The sequence below is a fragment of the Idiotropiscis lumnitzeri genome, chromosome 15 (genome assembly GCF_059441095.1).
Source record: "Idiotropiscis lumnitzeri isolate Australia: NSW breed Sydney's pygmy pipehorse chromosome 15, RoL_Ilum_1.0, whole genome shotgun sequence".
Classification (NCBI taxonomy): Eukaryota; Metazoa; Chordata; class Actinopteri; order Syngnathiformes; family Syngnathidae; genus Idiotropiscis; species Idiotropiscis lumnitzeri.
Window position 1 is genome coordinate 8,709,268 of NC_142405.1, and position 17,253 is coordinate 8,726,520.

At 41.3% G+C, this 17,253-nt stretch overlaps 1 protein-coding gene across 3 annotated transcripts; it reads left to right on the top strand.

Annotated features, from left to right (window-relative positions):
• Positions 1–170: 170 nt before the first annotated feature.
• brsk1b (BR serine/threonine kinase 1b) lies at positions 171–15,786 on the top strand. Of its 3 annotated transcripts, none has more exons than XM_088317202.1 (20): positions 171–1,412; positions 2,744–2,838; positions 4,260–4,345; positions 4,525–4,665; positions 5,639–5,755; positions 5,930–5,963; positions 6,032–6,100; positions 6,219–6,365; positions 7,782–7,813; positions 8,421–8,585; positions 8,699–8,796; positions 8,883–9,033; positions 9,133–9,193; positions 9,592–10,198; positions 10,398–10,446; positions 10,588–10,711; positions 10,840–10,941; positions 11,105–11,213; positions 12,512–12,601; positions 12,698–15,786. In XM_088317202.1, the coding sequence occupies exons 1-20, from the start codon at positions 1,319–1,321 to the stop codon at positions 12,901–12,903; spliced, it is 2,577 nt and encodes an 858-aa protein (XP_088173328.1). In that variant the 5' UTR covers positions 171–1,318; the 3' UTR covers positions 12,904–15,786. The 3 variants fall into 3 exon arrangements, with proteins under 3 accessions (XP_088173328.1, XP_088173330.1, XP_088173329.1); XM_088317204.1 differs by having other exon boundaries at positions 9,922–10,198; XM_088317203.1 differs by having other exon boundaries at positions 12,512–12,629; positions 12,698–12,847.
• Positions 15,787–17,253: the final 1,467 nt, after the last annotated feature.

Consider the following 17,253-nt stretch of genomic DNA (forward strand, 5'->3'; position numbering starts at 1 on the left):
GAAAGAGAAAGAGAGAGAGAGAGAGAGAGGGAGGGAGGGAGGGAGGGAGGGAGAGAGGGTGGGGGCAAGAGAACGCGAGACAGTGATGGAGGAGGGGAGGGGATGGGGAAGCGGAACCCGGATGCTGATGCTGACCGTATTGGATGAATAGAAGGATGCAGGAGGGGAGGAGGACTAAAGAGAAGGGGACCGTTACGGACTGCAGGGTGCTGGATGAAAACCATCCCGTCAGTGATGAGCAACTCCTAAAACATCATCTTTCTCCACTCTGAGTGCGCTTTTTGGGCACTTCTATTTTTTCGGTTGTGATTTTTGGAGGAGGAGATGCGGGCATAGGATGAGCACGACCGACCGGGGTGAGACACGGGAGGAGAGGTGTGCAGTCCTCCAGGCCAGCTGAGCCGAGGATGCCGCTACGGGCTTTCTGGAACAAGCGTCACCGGCAGCCCCACTTCTTCCGGTTCTTCTGATCCAAACGGCAACCGTCTCCGTTCGGAACCAGGGCGGGTTCGCCTTGACTGGCCCGGCCTGCCCGCGCCTCTTTGACGCCCCCCCCCGCCCTCCCCTTCTTCCTCTATTTCCTGATGCAGGGCCGAGGAGGGGGTGAGCCAAAGTGTATACCGGATATTGGAAAAGCCATTCTGGATGCTGATGCTTCTGCGATAATAGACGATTATCTGGACGAACATCGAACGAGCACATGAAGACAGAACCCATCGAGTCTTAAGAGAAGATCATACAAGCTCAGGCGGATTCGGAAATGTATTTTTGACATTAGGATAGAGGGAGGGGGGCGTCCCTGGTATCGATCAGGGCATGGATTGAGGCATTCTGACTTGGGATATTTGAGACTCTGCACTTGCAGAAATCAATCCGTTAGTCTTCCTGTTCGCGTCTGAGTAAGATCTGCACCACTTTAGTACAAACGCACGCACGAAAAATATGGAGCAGACTGCTCATTTATAACGGGGAGTGGGGTGGCTAGTCACATTTTGTGAGCACCTCCACCGTCACGTCATCGTCCTCTGATCTCCACGTTTTTCTACGTAAAAACCGCTCACCCCAGTAAAAGACCACATTGGTTTCTGACTTTATAGTCTATAGTTTGGTTGATTATTTTCGGCTGGGGGCGGGCTCGGCGCGTAGACGACAAACAAGTGAATGGGAGTAGCCTGCAGGGCCCGGCGTTAGATCACGACCACCTCCGACGCCAAAGTCTCCTGGGATGAGCCTTGCTGCATTGCGAGGCAAAACGAGCCCACAGCTCTCTTGATTCTTCTGCTTTGAAAGTGGCAATTTTTTTTTTTTTTTTTTTGCAATGTCGGGGAAAATGAGCAGCAAGGAACTGGGCCAGTCCAACCAGTATGTGGGGCCTTACCGGTTGGAGAAGACCCTCGGGAAGGGACAGACTGGTAGGAATCTTCTTACTGTTTCCATATGCCAGTGCAATAATTCATCCTGTACTTTTACTTCCTTGTTTCGAATTTGTCACTTCATTAGGTACACCAAACTAATGTAAAATGATTGAATCGGTTTTTAATAATGTTACAATTTGATGGATTAACTACATTATTAGTAAGGCTAGTTGCAATTTATTCCGGTGGCTTTCCGTGCCTGCATGGTGCACAAGTGTTTAACGTCTGCCTTTGTTCTGAGGTTCTGGGTTCGAATCTAACCCCTTCTGTGCGGCGTTTGCATGCTCTCACTGTGCCTATGTGAGGTTTCTCAGATTGTTCAACTACCCGAATACTCCAAATTGCCCATGGGTATTAATAGTGTGACTGGTTGTTTGGATGTGTCCAGTCCGGTGCAGGGTGGTGGCCTGCCTGCGTACCACACCTCCTGCCTGAAGTCAGCTATTATCTGCCCTATAGTACCTTGGTCCCTAGTGAGGACAAGCGCTAAGATGGATAGACAAGATGCATTAGTGTTCCTGTCTTTGCACTGGTGTTCAACTGCATTGCATCATACTGAGAAATGTTTCTGATATTTTCTTAACGTGGTTGAATAAAGTAACCAAAGCATTAGAAACCGCTCGAGGAGTGGGATAATATATTTTGCTAGTGTAGATGTATCTTGTGCCTTGCACGACACCATCGATATGCAGTACTTGGATTTATTAGCCATACTGTACCTATGCCCTAAATGTCAACGGTTTCATTCAATCATTTTAATGACTCGTTTCACTCACACATTGTCATATTTGGAGTCTTAAAGGAAAAAAACATGCATCGTTAAGGTTTGATTTCCTGTATGGCGGGGGTGGGCAAGCTTTTTGATTGGCGGGCCACAATGGGTTCTAAAATTTGACAGAGGGGCCGGAACAGGAGCAGATGGATGGAGTAGTTTGGTAACCTCATTTCATTGGGAGAAAAAAAGAAACATTTAATTTGAAATGAAAGTGAACAAAAGCATAACAACAATATATTTGCCTTTGAAAAACCACAGCATTTTGAAAATAAAACATTAACAAGGTTTAATTTTTTTCAAGTTCGGCGGGCCGGATTAAAACGTTTAACGGGACACAATGTGGCCCCCGGGCCGTAGTTTGCCCTTTTCTCGTCAGAAATAATGAAAGTAAGTCACAAAAAATTGGACATTGGACTAGTGGTTAGCACACACGTCTCGATTCTTCCTGTCAATCTTATATTTTGACACATCTTTCAAACGCAACACTAATGCAACATTCTTTTCATTGGTCAAGTTGTTCATCTTTAATCATGTACCTCTCTTTGTGTTTCAGGACTGGTGAAGTTAGGCGTCCACTGCATAACCGGGAAGAAAGTGGCCATAAAGATTGTCAACCGAGAAAAACTGTCAGAATCAGTACTCATGAAGGTACTTGACATTATTTATCATTTCGATGGCTTCACTGCAAGTCCGACAGAATCGATTTGGAACATCATCAGAAATCTATCGTTTCACCACTGTCAGTCTTGTGTGTCGGATCGCTTCTCTATACACAACATTGAGATGACTTAATTGAACAGCCTGGACTTATTGAGTTACTAAATGGCTTGCTGAGAAGTATCAATAATCACACTGTCATCTTTTTGGTTTGGGTTGGTAACTGCACATGTCCGGTCCCCTGACTGCAGGTTTATATTACTTTGGAACGATGCCCATTGACTACTCTATGTATGCCTCTAATTGCAGGTCTTTTTTTTCTTTTCTTCTTTTTTTTTTTTAAACATATATATATATATATATAATTTTTTTTTTTAATCATTTCATATCTGGGCATCAATTTAGCTTCAAGGGCTTTAAGTGGCTCTCAGACAAACTGGAATATCTGGTCACTGTCGGCCATAATGGCTTTTTACTTAAGGTTGGAGGTTAAGACCTGACCACAAAAGTATGGTTGACACGACACAAGCTGGGACTTGCGAAAGAAATGTGGTGGGTATGAAGAGAAGCTTTTTGTCAGACGACTTTACATTTGAGCATTCTCTGCATTTTCACTCTCAAATGTTGCATGTGATCAACACTGCGTTTGGCCGAGCCACAGACTTTATGATTGTGACGTGAAAAGCAATTAGGAAGTCCTCCGGACAGAATTAGATGAGCACTTGATTGTGTTGAGTATTTAAAAAAACGTGCCTCCCAAATCATTTATCGCTCTAAAAACGACAGAGAGAAGACTTGTTACCAGACAAGCTAAAATTTACCCGAACATTTTTTTACTTCCACTACAACAGTGGCACTATTTCTTCCTTTCTTCCACTGACATTGTGATGTGTGTGCTGGGCCGTGTTGAACATCTTGAAGACACCACACTAGAAGTGCAGTGCACACACACACACACACACACAAACGCCAATTTTCTTTTTTCTTACACTCACGTATTGAAAATCAGTTTGTGCGCTGTTCCCCGCTCCTTTTGTCCGTTTTGGTTTGACGGTGTTGAGATCAGGGTTCTCAAGTTCTTACGCACCAAAGCACCTCTCTTGAACTGTCCCCACAACCTTGGAATGCTAAAATACCCTCTGAGAAATTCAACGCGAAGTTCCGATTCCATGTCTACTTTACTAATGCTCCATCCTACTCCTCCCTTTTTTTTTTTCAGGCTCAAAATGCAAAACCTCTAACGGAATCGACTACTTCTATTGACTGTCTTTATACTCTCTCCGCCTTCCATCATATTTTTGTGCCTCTGCCCAACTTATTCTTCATTTTCCTCTATTTTAACATCCCTATGTGTATCTCTCTAAATCCTGTCCCATCCCGCTCTCCCGATCCCCTTCCATCTGTCACTGCAGGTGGAGAGAGAAATAGCAATTCTGAAACTAATTGAGCACCCTCACGTTCTGAAGCTGCATGATGTCTATGAAAATAACAAGTATCTGTGAGTATCTCAGTCTCCCCGCTGGCTCAATGAATCCGTTAGATAAGCAGAGTTTGCGTTTATAGAGGAAGCATCGGCAATGTTTTGATTATTGGTGGTTTATTTCTGTTTCCCAAGACGCTTCCGTCTTCTCGCTGGCTTTTATTTTCATGACGTTTTTCCACCTCTCATCCTGCCAGGTACCTGGTGTTGGAGCATGTGTCTGGTGGAGAGCTCTTTGACTACCTGGTGAAAAAGGGCAGGCTGACCCCCAAAGAGGCCAGGAAGTTCTTTAGACAAATCATCTCCGCTTTGGATTTCTGCCACAGTTACTCCATATGGTCAGTGTAAAAACTGTAAAAAAAAATATTGTATTTGTGACTCTTCAACGCATTGAATGTTTACGATAGTGAGGATGACATTTTACAGATGTGATAATCTGATTTTGTCCATCTCGATTTGAAGGAGGGGAAATGCTGAAATTTGATTGGATTATCAGATGTGTGTATCCAGCTTTAGTTTGATGTGCTCATCAGATAATTAATATATGAGCTATTTTGGGTCACGCAATCTGTTGGGCAGAATCAGCAAAGCGAGTATTTATTTTTATTTTTATTTTTTGATGAAATTACAGTGAAACATGAACCAAATCTAGTCTGGTGTTCTTCTACGATGACATCTCAAAGCGTACGACTCTTGTGGAGTCAATATTTAGGTGATCATGAGAATCGGAATCAGAATGCACTTTATTGTCATTATCACAACAACGAGATTGGAGAGGTTCCCCTCGCCAGATCAAATATAAATAATAAAATAAAATAATTAAAATGAGCAGAAATGACAAGATTTGCTGAAGTCTTACGTGTCTTTACAGCAAGCTTGGGCAACCTACGGTCCGGTCCGGTCCTTAAATGTTTTAATCTGGCCCGCCAAATTTGAAAAAAATTAAATGATTAAACTTTGTTAATGTTTGATTTCCCCTGTAATTCTGATCTGTCCCCACTAGGAGGCGCACTCTAAGACATATTTTGTTGTAATGCTTTCATTCATTTACATTTAAAATGAAAGCATGTTTTCTCCATATACTATGTATGTATTTTTTTTCTCTGATGAGGTGAGGTTACCAAAACACTCAATGCATCTGCTCCTGGTCCGGCCCCTCTTTCAGGTTTTAGAACCCATTGTGGCCCACCAATCAAAAAGTTTGCCCACCCCTGCTTTAGAGGAATATGATTTCTGAAAATGTGTATCTGTGTCTTAATTGGTTACCTTTGGGGGTTTTGTGACTTGCACTGTAATGTTGTGCATTTCCAGTCACAGAGACTTGAAGCCTGAGAATCTTCTCCTGGATGAGAAGAACAACATCAGGATAGCAGATTTTGGCATGGCCTCATTACAGGTTGGGGACAGTCTACTAGAAACTAGTTGTGGGTAAGTCTTATTATATTATTCCTAATATTTGGCAAACGCTAACAGATGCGTTCCTTGCGTCAATTACTATTGACAATTCAAAATGATTTCATATCTGTCCAGCTGTCATTGAGAGTGTGATAATGAATATGGTGAACTGTATTTTTTTTTAAAAATGTATTGTTTTTATGATAGATCCCCGCATTATGCTTGTCCTGAAGTAATAAGGGTAAGTGAATGTGTGTGTACACGCGTGTTTGTTTCTGCATGGGTAATGATGATGTGGTTTTGTCCTAGGGGGAGAAGTATGATGGCCGTAGGGCAGACGTCTGGAGTTGTGGAGTCATCCTTTTTGCACTACTTGTAGTAAGTTTTTTTTTTTTTTTTTTTTCATGTTTTAAGTATTTTTATTCTGTCCCCTTGGATTAATTCATATTCGTTTTTTTGTGTTTCTCGTTCATTTTATTTTCCCATCTCTTCACAGGGTGCTTTGCCGTTTGACCACGACAACCTACGGCAGCTTCTTGAAAAGGTGAAAAGCGGAGTATTCCATATGCCCCACTTTATACCACCTGACTGTCAAGCATTGCTCAAAGGGATGATAGAAGTCAACCCCGACAAGAGACTCACAGTAAGTCCAAAATGTATTTTATTACCGTACAACCCCATCAAAGACGTTAGTTACTTTAGTCGGTGCATACTTCATATTGGCATATACAGCCACCTACAGGACTGGAGTGGAACAGCAACGCCTAGAATATTTTCAGTCAATCGACTCAATCATGTTTAGGCCTATATTCCACAGAGTGGCATTTTCAAAATAAAGATGGCTCGGTTGAAGTCAAAACCAACTTTGTGATCATCTGCTGCAGCGTACAGAGACAAACTTGCCCTTTGTAGGCTCCCGTGACAAATTAGGTGTGATCTCAAAGCGCACACCAGGCTTGGTGTGATATTTCGTTTCAGGGTAGATGAAGTGAAGGGCTACATAAAGCTTCATTATCGTATGAACTCTTTGACCTTGCATTAAAAATACAGCTACAAATTTACTCTATTAGGGTTCCCCTTCAAGTATACTGTTCAGTACCTTTGCACTCAAGTTGTAAATTAATGTCAGGGAGGAAAAATAAAAATGATTATGTTATTACAAGGAAGACAGCGATAACTGAGACACAGTGGCACAAAAGATGTAAAATAGAAGCAGAGATACAGCGAATGTCGCATCAGTTAGTCATTGAGTTAGCAGGGATCACAGATTTAATCAAAGCTATGCAGTCGTCTGATGAACTTCTGATTAATGGAGCCCGAAATGAGGTCAGACAGTCTCTCTCTTTTTTTGGACAGCCGGTCCCTGTCATGGAAACCACCCACAACACAGAGAGACACACATACAAGTACAGTTCAAATATTCTGCGTTTTTTTTTTTTTTTTATTTCTTTTTTTCCTTGCATAAGGCACACACAATGACTGAAACAACCAATCTCCAATTCAGACCTTTTCATGGCTAATTTTGACTCAGGAATTGAAGTGTCTCTTCTGCACTGCATATAAATGAGCAAAACTCTCACTGGCCTCCTGACTGGAGCGCATTTTGTCACTGAAGATTTACAGCGACAACAAATAGCATCCATCCCCATAGACTGGCTAATCAGTGTTATGGATTTAAGATACGGCTATTTGAATAACGGTGCAGCAATACATGTTGACAGACAATGTGAAAAACAACAAATTATTGCAGTTGACTGAGCAGTTGTGATTGTCTCCATACTGCTCCCTGGTGGCTAAGCCGCACACACTGGAAAACTGCTAAAATTCTATTAAATTCGTGTTCTTGCAATTTACCACCATGATTATTTGTGCTCTCTATCTAAAGTTGAGTTAGGTTGACTTGAGTACGACAATGATGCTACGCCCTTGCTCACAGCCTCCCGGTGGTGTACAGTATTTGCTTGAGATCAGGAGATTACTATGATAGTCTGTAATATATTAACCACCCACTGCATAGAGAGCTTACTTGATACGTGGTTTTATTTTTTTTACCTTGCAGCTAGAAGCAATACAGACCCACGCCTGGTACCAGTAAGTATATCCCCCTTTTATTTTAAAGAAACATTCTTTTAGTATATTCCATATTATTGTATCAGTTTGTTTTTTATTCCCCCCGCTATTTCTAGTTATTGATAGTGTCCCCTCACCAGACATTAGATGCTTGTAATAGATGAAACAATTAGCAGTGGCAATAATAATTAGCCCTGTCTGAAGTGAGAACTCCAAACAACTATGAACCGCTACACTACAATAATATTATAATATAATATCTTTTTTTTTCTAATAACATCACAAAAACATAAAAGCTTTCAATAAAATACATCATAATCAGCTGAGATGCTAATCGTTCATTCATAATAGAACCCTTTGTTTGCTCCAGCCTTTAAGATAACTTCAGCTCTCATTCATGGAGCTAGTAACTTTTTTTTTTTTTTTTAAAGTCCATTTGAAAATGAATTTTTAATCTATTTGATACTTGTGAACAGAGGACAGAAAATGCCAACACGACTCTTACTAGCAGGAGGCCCTCTTTGGTGAACCTGAAATCTGATTCTTTAAAAATCCTATCTCTTATTGCTCTAAAAAATAACGCTCCAAACTTGTTAAACTAGCCTCTTGGCTTTTCCTCCCTTACCAGGAGTGGTCGCAATGAGCCATGCCCTGAGCAGCCCCCTCCCCGTCGTGTGTGTGTGACAAGGGTGCTATCGTTGACCGACCTGGACCCTGACGTCTTGGAAAGCATGTACTCTTTAGGGTGCTTCCGGGATCGGGTCAAACTCACACGGGACCTTACAAGTGAGGAGTGAGTAAATAAAATCCACTCAAAATCTTCAATTCGAATCACTTGCGCTCATCTGGTGAAAAAGCTCGTATTGTTCATTTAATGTATGCTGGATCTATTTGTCTTGTCTGCAGAGAGAACCAGGAAAAGATGATTTACTACCTCCTGCTGGACAGAAAGGAGCGCTACCCCAGCTATGAGGATGAAGATTTACCACCGAGAAATGACGCTGGTAAGACAGTTAGATTTAGATTTAGATTTTTTTTTTTTTTCAATTGTGCATTGTACCTCAGCCATTTAAAAATTGTTTCGTCAAAGACCCACCTAGGAAACGCGTGGACTCGCCTATGTTGACCCGCCATGGCCGTTGTAGACCGGAAAGGAAGAGTCTGGAAGTTCTCAGTGTGACTGAACAGGGCTCTCCCACGCCACCCCGCAGGAATCTGGACACGAATGCACACAGCCAAAGGTATATAAATATTAAAATCATATAAAAAATCAGATTGATATCCAGAATATGGTTGACTAGATCTCTTTTTTTTTTTTTGCTGTCGTCTTTTTCCAAAAGGTCTCGCTCAGTGAGTGGAGCTTCAACGGGTCTGTCCTCTAGTCCTCTCAGCAGTCCCAGGGTAAGCTATCTTTATCCGACTCTTATTTGTTCAGCTGCGCTTTACCTGAGAAAAAAAAAATGGAACTGATAAATGACAAAGGTATTACCCTGTGGAACCTTTCCGCAGCGAAAGTTGTGGAAGTGTACATTTTGAGATTATTTTATAATCTATTTTATTCTGACTTTATTCTATATTATTTTTCATTTTACATTTAAATAAAGCTGTATTTTCCATCATCGTCATTTGGGGTTATAGTGTGACTATTTCCTTGTCCACTGTGAATTTCTAATCTTTTGTTTGTTAATAGTGAGAAGCAAGAATCACTAATTCATCTTCCATCCAGCTTGTTGAAGAATCGCTTCCATGCATCATTTCATGACCATGGCTTTCTCTCTCATGTCTCCACACCCCGTCAGAGCCCGGTCTTCACTTTCCACCAATCGGAAGTCACTTCAGCTTCCGCCTCTAAAGACCCTAAAGCGGCGAGCGCAACCACCCCTCGGCCTATCCGCTCAGCGCCCGACCCCAAAACTCAGACCCTGCCATCAAAAGGCCCCACTGACCGCCCCCATCTCAACTCCATGAAGTCCCTCCCCCTCCAGACCCCGCGCACTCCATCACCATCCCCCTCTCCGCTTCTCTCTCCCACCCCTCGCTTTTTCAACTTTCCCTCTCCTTCTGTCTTCAAGTCCAAGAATGCCCACTCGTCCTCTAACTCCTCTGCCACCGCTCCTCCTGTGTCGCAGGTCACGCCACAAGGCTCACCTCTCCCCACCCCTTTGGGCACGCCTGTGCACCAAATCCAGCACCCTTCCTCCACAACCCCTCCCTCCTCTTCCTCCTCGTCTTCTTCTCCCAGAGGCGACGGGTCGGGAGGGGCTTCTCTTTCACTGACCCCACCCTCCAGTCCAGGTAGCAGCGGCGGCCTGGCCTCGTCTAGCTCCGCCCACTGGAGAACAAGGCTCAACTCTTTCAAAAACAACCTGCTTGGCTCGCCACGCTTCCACCGGCGCAAACTCCAAGGTGAGACGAGTTGCTTTTATATTAACACAAGAGGACATCTCCTGTTCTGACCTAATAATGTAATGTGTCAAACTCGAGGCCTCGGGGCCAGATTTGGCCAGCCACATCATTTTTTGTGGCCCAGTATATCAGTTAAATATTTTCTCATTTATTTTTTATTTTAATATTTCTCTTCTGTGTCTGCATTTTCATTTTGCAGTCCCAACATCAGAGGACATGTCCAGTTTAACCCCAGAGTCCAGTCCAGAGTAAGAATATATTCTTCTTACTTTCGCCAACCGTTTGGGATTGGTCATGTGCTACAATACCGATCTTTGATCTATGCTCTTTTTTTTTTGTTTGTAAATGTTGATGCTTTTCTAATGTGTGCATGTAACTATTATTTTCAGACTGGCAAAGAGGTCGTGGTTTGGCAATTTCATCAGCCTGGAGAAAGAGGAGCAAATCTTTGTTTTAATTCGAGACAAACCCCTCAGCTCTATTAAGGCAGACATTGTTCATGCATTTCTTTCGGTAAGTTCAACTGAATTTAGATGAGCGTCTATTATTCAAAGCAATTGGTCTCAACTTTGATTGTGGCGTTGGGGAGGGCAAAATAAAACATTTTGCTTTATTTATTTAAAAAAAAATTTCACCTGCAGATCCCTTCCCTCGGTCACAGCGTCGTGTCGCAGAACAGTTTCCGAGCAGAGTACAAATCCTCTGGTGGCCCCTCTGTCTTCCAGAAGCCTGTCAAGTTCCAAGTATGATTTCCTTTTTTTCATCATTTTCATCATGTGCTGCAAAGTAGAAAATACACGGCTTAATCAAAGAAAATGTATAAAATGTGTTTTTTTAAATTTTTTTTATGACTTTTAGAGTTGATTTTGTTCTGGTGTAAATGGTGCGGTGTGACTTCCCCTTCAGGTTGACATTGGTTTCTCTGAGGGAGACAGGGAGTTGGAAAGGGAGCGAGCAGAGAGGGAAGGCAGAAGAGCGCTGGGCATATACAGCGTCACCTTCACCCTAATAACAGGTAGAGTGATCTATTTATAGTTGAGTAGACAGACATGACGCATGAGACACTTGATCCTTGAAAGCATGTACACACTGATCACATTAACAGCTGATGTCAATAGTTTAAAAAATGCAGCACTCATAATATAGCAGACATGTAAAATGTTCTCGTTGTTTTTCTTATTTTTTATTTTTTATTTTTTTATTTTGAAAACTGTTATTTGAGGTGATTATTTTCATTTAATGTAAGACGGTTAATTGGAATTTGTCAGATTTTTTTTTTTTTATGAACTAGAGGTATAATTCTTTTTCGGGGCATGTCTTCCGTTACCATAGCAGTCACGACTGTCAGAGTAGTAATACAGTTGCAAATAAAATGAAAACATGTATCAGTTGTTGCCCAAAAATTATAAAAATGTTCATTTGGATATTATTTCTAAAAGACATGTGAACAATGGGAACCAGCCAGCCTGTAAGTCTCCAATGCCAGCTTCTACGTCCGGAAAACCATGATCGATTGTCACCAAAATATATGCGCACAGATATATTCGTGGCCAAATGATATCCTGAAAATATTAGAACGAAAGTCGCAATATTTTACTTAAATGTTTTTTTTTCTAATTTTATTTTACCCACATCTCAAGCTTGTCTCTCCTAATTGCCTCTATTTTTTACTCCTGGGCAGGGGAGGGCAAACTTTTTGATTGACGGGCCACAATGGGTTCTAAAATTTGACAGAGGGGCCGGACCAGAAGCAGATGGATGGAGTGTTTTGGTCACCTCACCTCATCTGAGAAAAAAAATACAATTAATTTTAAATGAAAGTGAACAAAAGCATTACAACTAAATATTTATATTTGACCCACCACAGTATTTAGAAAATAAAACATTAACAAGGTTTATTTATTTAATTTTTTTCCAATTTCGTCGGGCCGTATTAAAACGTTTAACGGGCCGCATGTGGCCCCTGGGCCGTAGTTTGCCCACACCTGAATATATGGTAACACTTTTTTGAATGTGGTATCAAATAAAGTCATAGGACTGTCATAATCATGACTGAACTTGACTGAATCCTTTTGACAGATGTTATTAAGTGTCATTCGGTAAATTATGCTGCATTTGATGCAAAGTTGACATTGTTTCAAATGTCTTTGTCATGACAACTTGACATGTAAATTACATCACTTTTGATGATGATCTTAAACAATGTCTGAAAACAGCATGATTGTGCAAAATGTTTGCTGGCGTTTAGGAGCGAATCTCTTCTCTTTGGAGATGTCCTTGCCTAAGAGATTTCCCTCCGGTTCTTCGTTTCAGGTCCCAGTCGCCGATTCAAGAGGGTGGTGGAAACCATTCAAGCTCAGCTCCTCAGTACTCATGATCAGCCTTCTGTGCAGGCACTGGCTGGTGTGTAACGCACAAAAACTCAAAAGCTGTATGTAACCGTGGATATATTCTTGGTCCCATCTCTTTTCCTCTTAAATTTGACCTCGTACTCTTCAGATGAGAAGAATGGCAAACCCTCCCGGCAGCCCGGCACTCCTTCACGTCAGACTTCCAAGCGTTCTGAAAGCGGATCCGATCGGTGTGAGAAGGAGCGTGCGGCGGATGCGGCGAGTGGAAGCGGCAGCATCTTACAAAGGCAAGGGTCAGGGAAAGACAAGACCAGACTTCTCTCCACAACCAATGGGACGCAGTCACACCCCTGAAAAGAATGCTACAAAGAAAGAGGACATCTCCTCTGTCCTTTATTCCACCCACATCTTTTAAATCCAATTTTTATCCTTTCTGCCTTGCTACGTGGCCATCCGTCCCAAGCGACAGATCGGAAAAGGGACAAGATTGAACTCAATGCTCTGTGAAAGAGCCGATCTTTCCTCAGCCCATAAGGAGAAATCCAAAGCAAGATCCCCGACCCCCAAAAAAAAAAAGAAAAATCCCACCTTCGCCGAAAATCTCACAAGAAAAACACCTTCACTCGCTAACGAAGAAAGCACATGACCTGCTCACTAATGTATCGGATGCTTCACATAGTTCACACTCTGCTGCAAACCTCTGATCAACGTCCAGTGACAGCACCTCAAGACGTTCTCATTCATCGTCTCCATGACAGCTAACGTTATGAATCACGTGATCAAACGGAATGTCTATTTCAAATGAGCAAAAAAAACAAAAACGAAAGTTGTGTCTTGAGAAATGGAGACAAACTGGATGAGTCTGAATTCAATGAGGTTTATCACAAAGCAAAAGGGATGCTAGCAAAAAAAACAAAGCGACATAGCAGTTGAACACACACAAAGGCGTCACAGAAGCTGTGGAATCGGGTGTTATGTAACCCGACCGCGATATAAAAATAAGGCCCACCTGATGCATCTTGTCCTCGAGTGTATGAGATTCATTCGGTCTGAATTCAAAATGATAAAAACGCTACGATACCGTATTGCCTTTAACGGAGGAGAAATAGTGGATCACCATTTCGATTTATTCCCGTTTCCCGCTCACGATGCACACCCACACATGTAGAGTGTCTCTCAAGCGAAAAGCTTAGTTGACGTTAGAGACGGAGACAAAACACATCGTGGCGCACGATAGGCCGAACAGAACAAGAAGTAGCGGAAAGACTCTTGAACCAACTTAGAGATGACAGTAGAAGTTGTTTGATTTAGTTTTATTTATCACCTTTGTTGATTCAATACCAGATCACCTGGATGTCGGTGGCGTAATATGTTTAATAGCAACATACCTGTATTTATTTTTCACTTTGCTATGCCCTTTATGTATAGTCGTAATTTCAACAGTGGACAAAATCGATTCCGACCTTCAGACGTGATGATGTTGACTTGTTGAAACAAGGAACAAAGAGTCGCACAAGATAATTGATCACGGCTGTTCATGGGTTGTCAAGAAACATTTGAAGAAAAAACTCGGTGGAATAATTTCCAAATTATAATGATAATAAAAATGAATACAAATTTTAAAAAATCAAATCTGATCGTTTAAACTAGTTGTTTTACAACTATTGTTACATTTAGGGCTCTATTTTTCATGACGGGCGCAAATCTGGTGCGGCTCGGTCTAAATCCGCGCAGAGGCGGGTTAGACCTGGTGTTAGTAATTCCGTTGACGCGAGCCGACTAACTTAAAAAAAAAAAGGTCAGTTTGCGCCGGTGTTGCCGTGAATTCAGCCAAAGTACCCTCATTAAATATAAATGTTTCTAAACATAAAGTTTTTATTTAAAGATAATAATAATGCATTAAATTAATTGATTTCTCCAATGATGACGAGGGCGTAACGCCCACTGTGGTCATATTTATGAATAAAATGCGTATGACGTCCATGCCGCCAGGCTCAGAATCTGTTTGCCTGTGCGTCCGATCCAATTCCCCAAAATCGCCTTTGATTATCTGTGGCAATACAAGGACTTGGAAGAAGCGTATTCTTTAGAGTGACTTTCTGCTACCAATTTTTTTTTTCTTTAAGGGCACACCCTTGCTTCAAAAGCCCAGCACGGTGCAGAGGAATTAGCAAACAGGCGCTGCGAGCCTTTCGCCCGCATCAAAATCAGGATATGCTTGCATTTCTGCATGCGCCGTCTACGAAAGTAGAGCCCAAGGTGTTGGATTGTTTTGTGCGACGACAGCCAGTCAGTCACGGCTGCTTTAGTTCAACTCCTCCTGGATTTGATTTGATCACACTCCATGATGGCATGTTACCGTTTTTTTTTTATTTATAGCAAGAATCACCTGTTCAAAAAAATATATATTATTTTTTGATTAGTATGCCAAAACTCCAGATGATGATTTTGGTAGTTAAAGATTTACAGTCATGATGGAAACAGGTAATAAATGCAGACTAGATTTTCATCCCAAATATAAATGCAGAGTAAAGAAAAAAATCCGGAAACCGCCCCAAAACTTTTTTTTCCCCAAAAGATATCATTCCGGACAACCGATGACAAGCAATGTATTGCTCGCAAAGGGCAAAAAGAAAGAATGTGCAAATGTAAAACACATTGATTGTGATGTCTGTCATAGTACAAATGCTGCACAGGAATTGCCGAGAAGGGGGGAAAGGCAATCGAAAATTCAAGCCACATTTGTGATTGTTTTCCTTTTTTGGAGCCCACTCTGGTCCTTTTGTGTATTCACGCCACCAGCAAAAATAGTCACAATTAATATGAATGTTTATGATTTAAATATTTATTTTTCAAGTATGTATTTATTATTTCTATTTTATTGACTACGGAACATTTTAATATTGTGAAATTAATGCTGCAAAAACATCCTCCTGTGTTGTTATGTTACATGTTGGTTATTTTGAACCCATGTTCTGCCCATTTCTTATTTTTCCGCTACTCTAAACGATTTACACCTCCAAAGATGAAATTCCCACTCAAATACTGCAAAAGATAAGCTAAGAATTTTAGTTGTTTTTTTTGTTTTTCTGTCGCTGTCTTTGCCACTCTGGTCAAAAGAGAGCTCGAGCTACTGTGTGTTTCTGGAATGTAAGAAGATTAGTGCAAACCTGCATGTAACACTGTTCAAATCACAGGCACTCCACTTCAAAAATTAAAAACAATTTGTAGCTACAATGGCAAGTATGGCAGCAGTCTTTCAATATCCCCCCAACCCAAAAAAATATCAATTGATGTCATATTTTAATTTTATTGGTTTAAATCAACTGAAATGCCATCAGTGCATGTTGATATGTGTCGTTAGCTCAATGCACCACGCTGCCGACTAGTGTGAGGGCGGACATTTAACAAATGTCAAGTCTTTTTTAGCTACTTCATCGTTCCGCGGTTTTGATAGGTCTTGAAAATTGATTTTTTTTTTTTTCTTAGGCGAATGCGGAAACAGTACTTTTTAAACACTGTATAACTTTGTCTTCTTGCATCCGGAGGATATACTTTGTTTCTCCGCTCCATAGCTGAGATTCAAGGCTTTGAAAAATGTGGCCCACCCAGTGTCAAAAATGTTTTGAGGTAAAAAGATCACTGAGAGCTCTATGACATATTTAACACATAAGGTCATTTTCTTCTAGGAGGAAACCTTTTCGGAAAGGATTGAAACAAAAAAAACAAACTTAGACAGAATGCACTGCTACGATAGAAAACAACAATCCATCCTCACCCATCATTATATTTAAATATATATATATATAAATGCCACCCCACCCCACTCCTGTCATTTAATCACCCCCCTCGCCTTTGTATACATTTTGCACTGATTACTTCGACGCACATGCACACTATATGCCTTTTGTCTGTCTCCATTGTATGCCATCTGTTTCCATGTAGCATTCATTGTCTTTTATCGACACTGTAGTCGCCATAAAACTTTCTCCCTCATTATCCTTATGTGTCCTTCTTCCACTGTCACGTGCATCGGTACCACACCACTCATTTGTCTCCCACCCATAAGTGCACCAAACGCAACTCCACCTCTCACGCTCCAGTCAAACTACTAAAACTAAAACTAATTCTAAATTATTAATGATGATTAATGACGGGAAATATAGTAATTATTATTGCCTGTGAGAATTAATGAACACTAAATAACAATGGAATTTTGTGTGGGTTGACATTTAATGACACATTTGTTTTAAAATAGCACTCTTAAATTAAGCCGCCGAGACACCGGACCCAAAGAGCATTCTTTTGCTCGTGCACACAAGGCCGCACAAATGAATTTGAGGATTGTCCATGTGTGTCTTGCTTATGAATAAGCACCATGTCACCGCACCTGGAGATTCATTCGTTGTCCATAGTGTATTTTATGCCAGCAAAAGACCTCCGGCGCTGCATCTTACCCATCAAAAGTGGAACCTCACATGGCAGACTTATTTCATAGTATTCTGATTCTGATTCTGACAAGTAAAACAAATAAATAAAGCAACCCGCTATTAGTAAATACAACCTTTCAATTGCATTTAAAACAAAAACAGTATTCATAAGTGCCTCATTCCCGAAAATATCCGCCAGCCTTTCTGATGCTGAAATCTAGATTGACAGATTGTGTTTGTGACCCCCTCGTAGCCTGATGTGAAACACTTTGTA

Coding starts and splice junctions, on each gene's coding strand:
- brsk1b (XM_088317202.1), top strand. CDS start 1,319: ATGTCGGGGAAAATGAGCAGCAAGGAACTGGGCCAGTCCAACCAGTAT. Junction 1,413..2,743: donor CCTCGGGAAGGGACAGACTG/GTAGGAATCTTC, acceptor TTTGTGTTTCAG/GACTGGTGAAGTTAGGCGTC. Junction 11,214..12,511: donor CACCTTCACCCTAATAACAG/GTAGAGTGATCT, acceptor TCTTCGTTTCAG/GTCCCAGTCGCCGATTCAAG.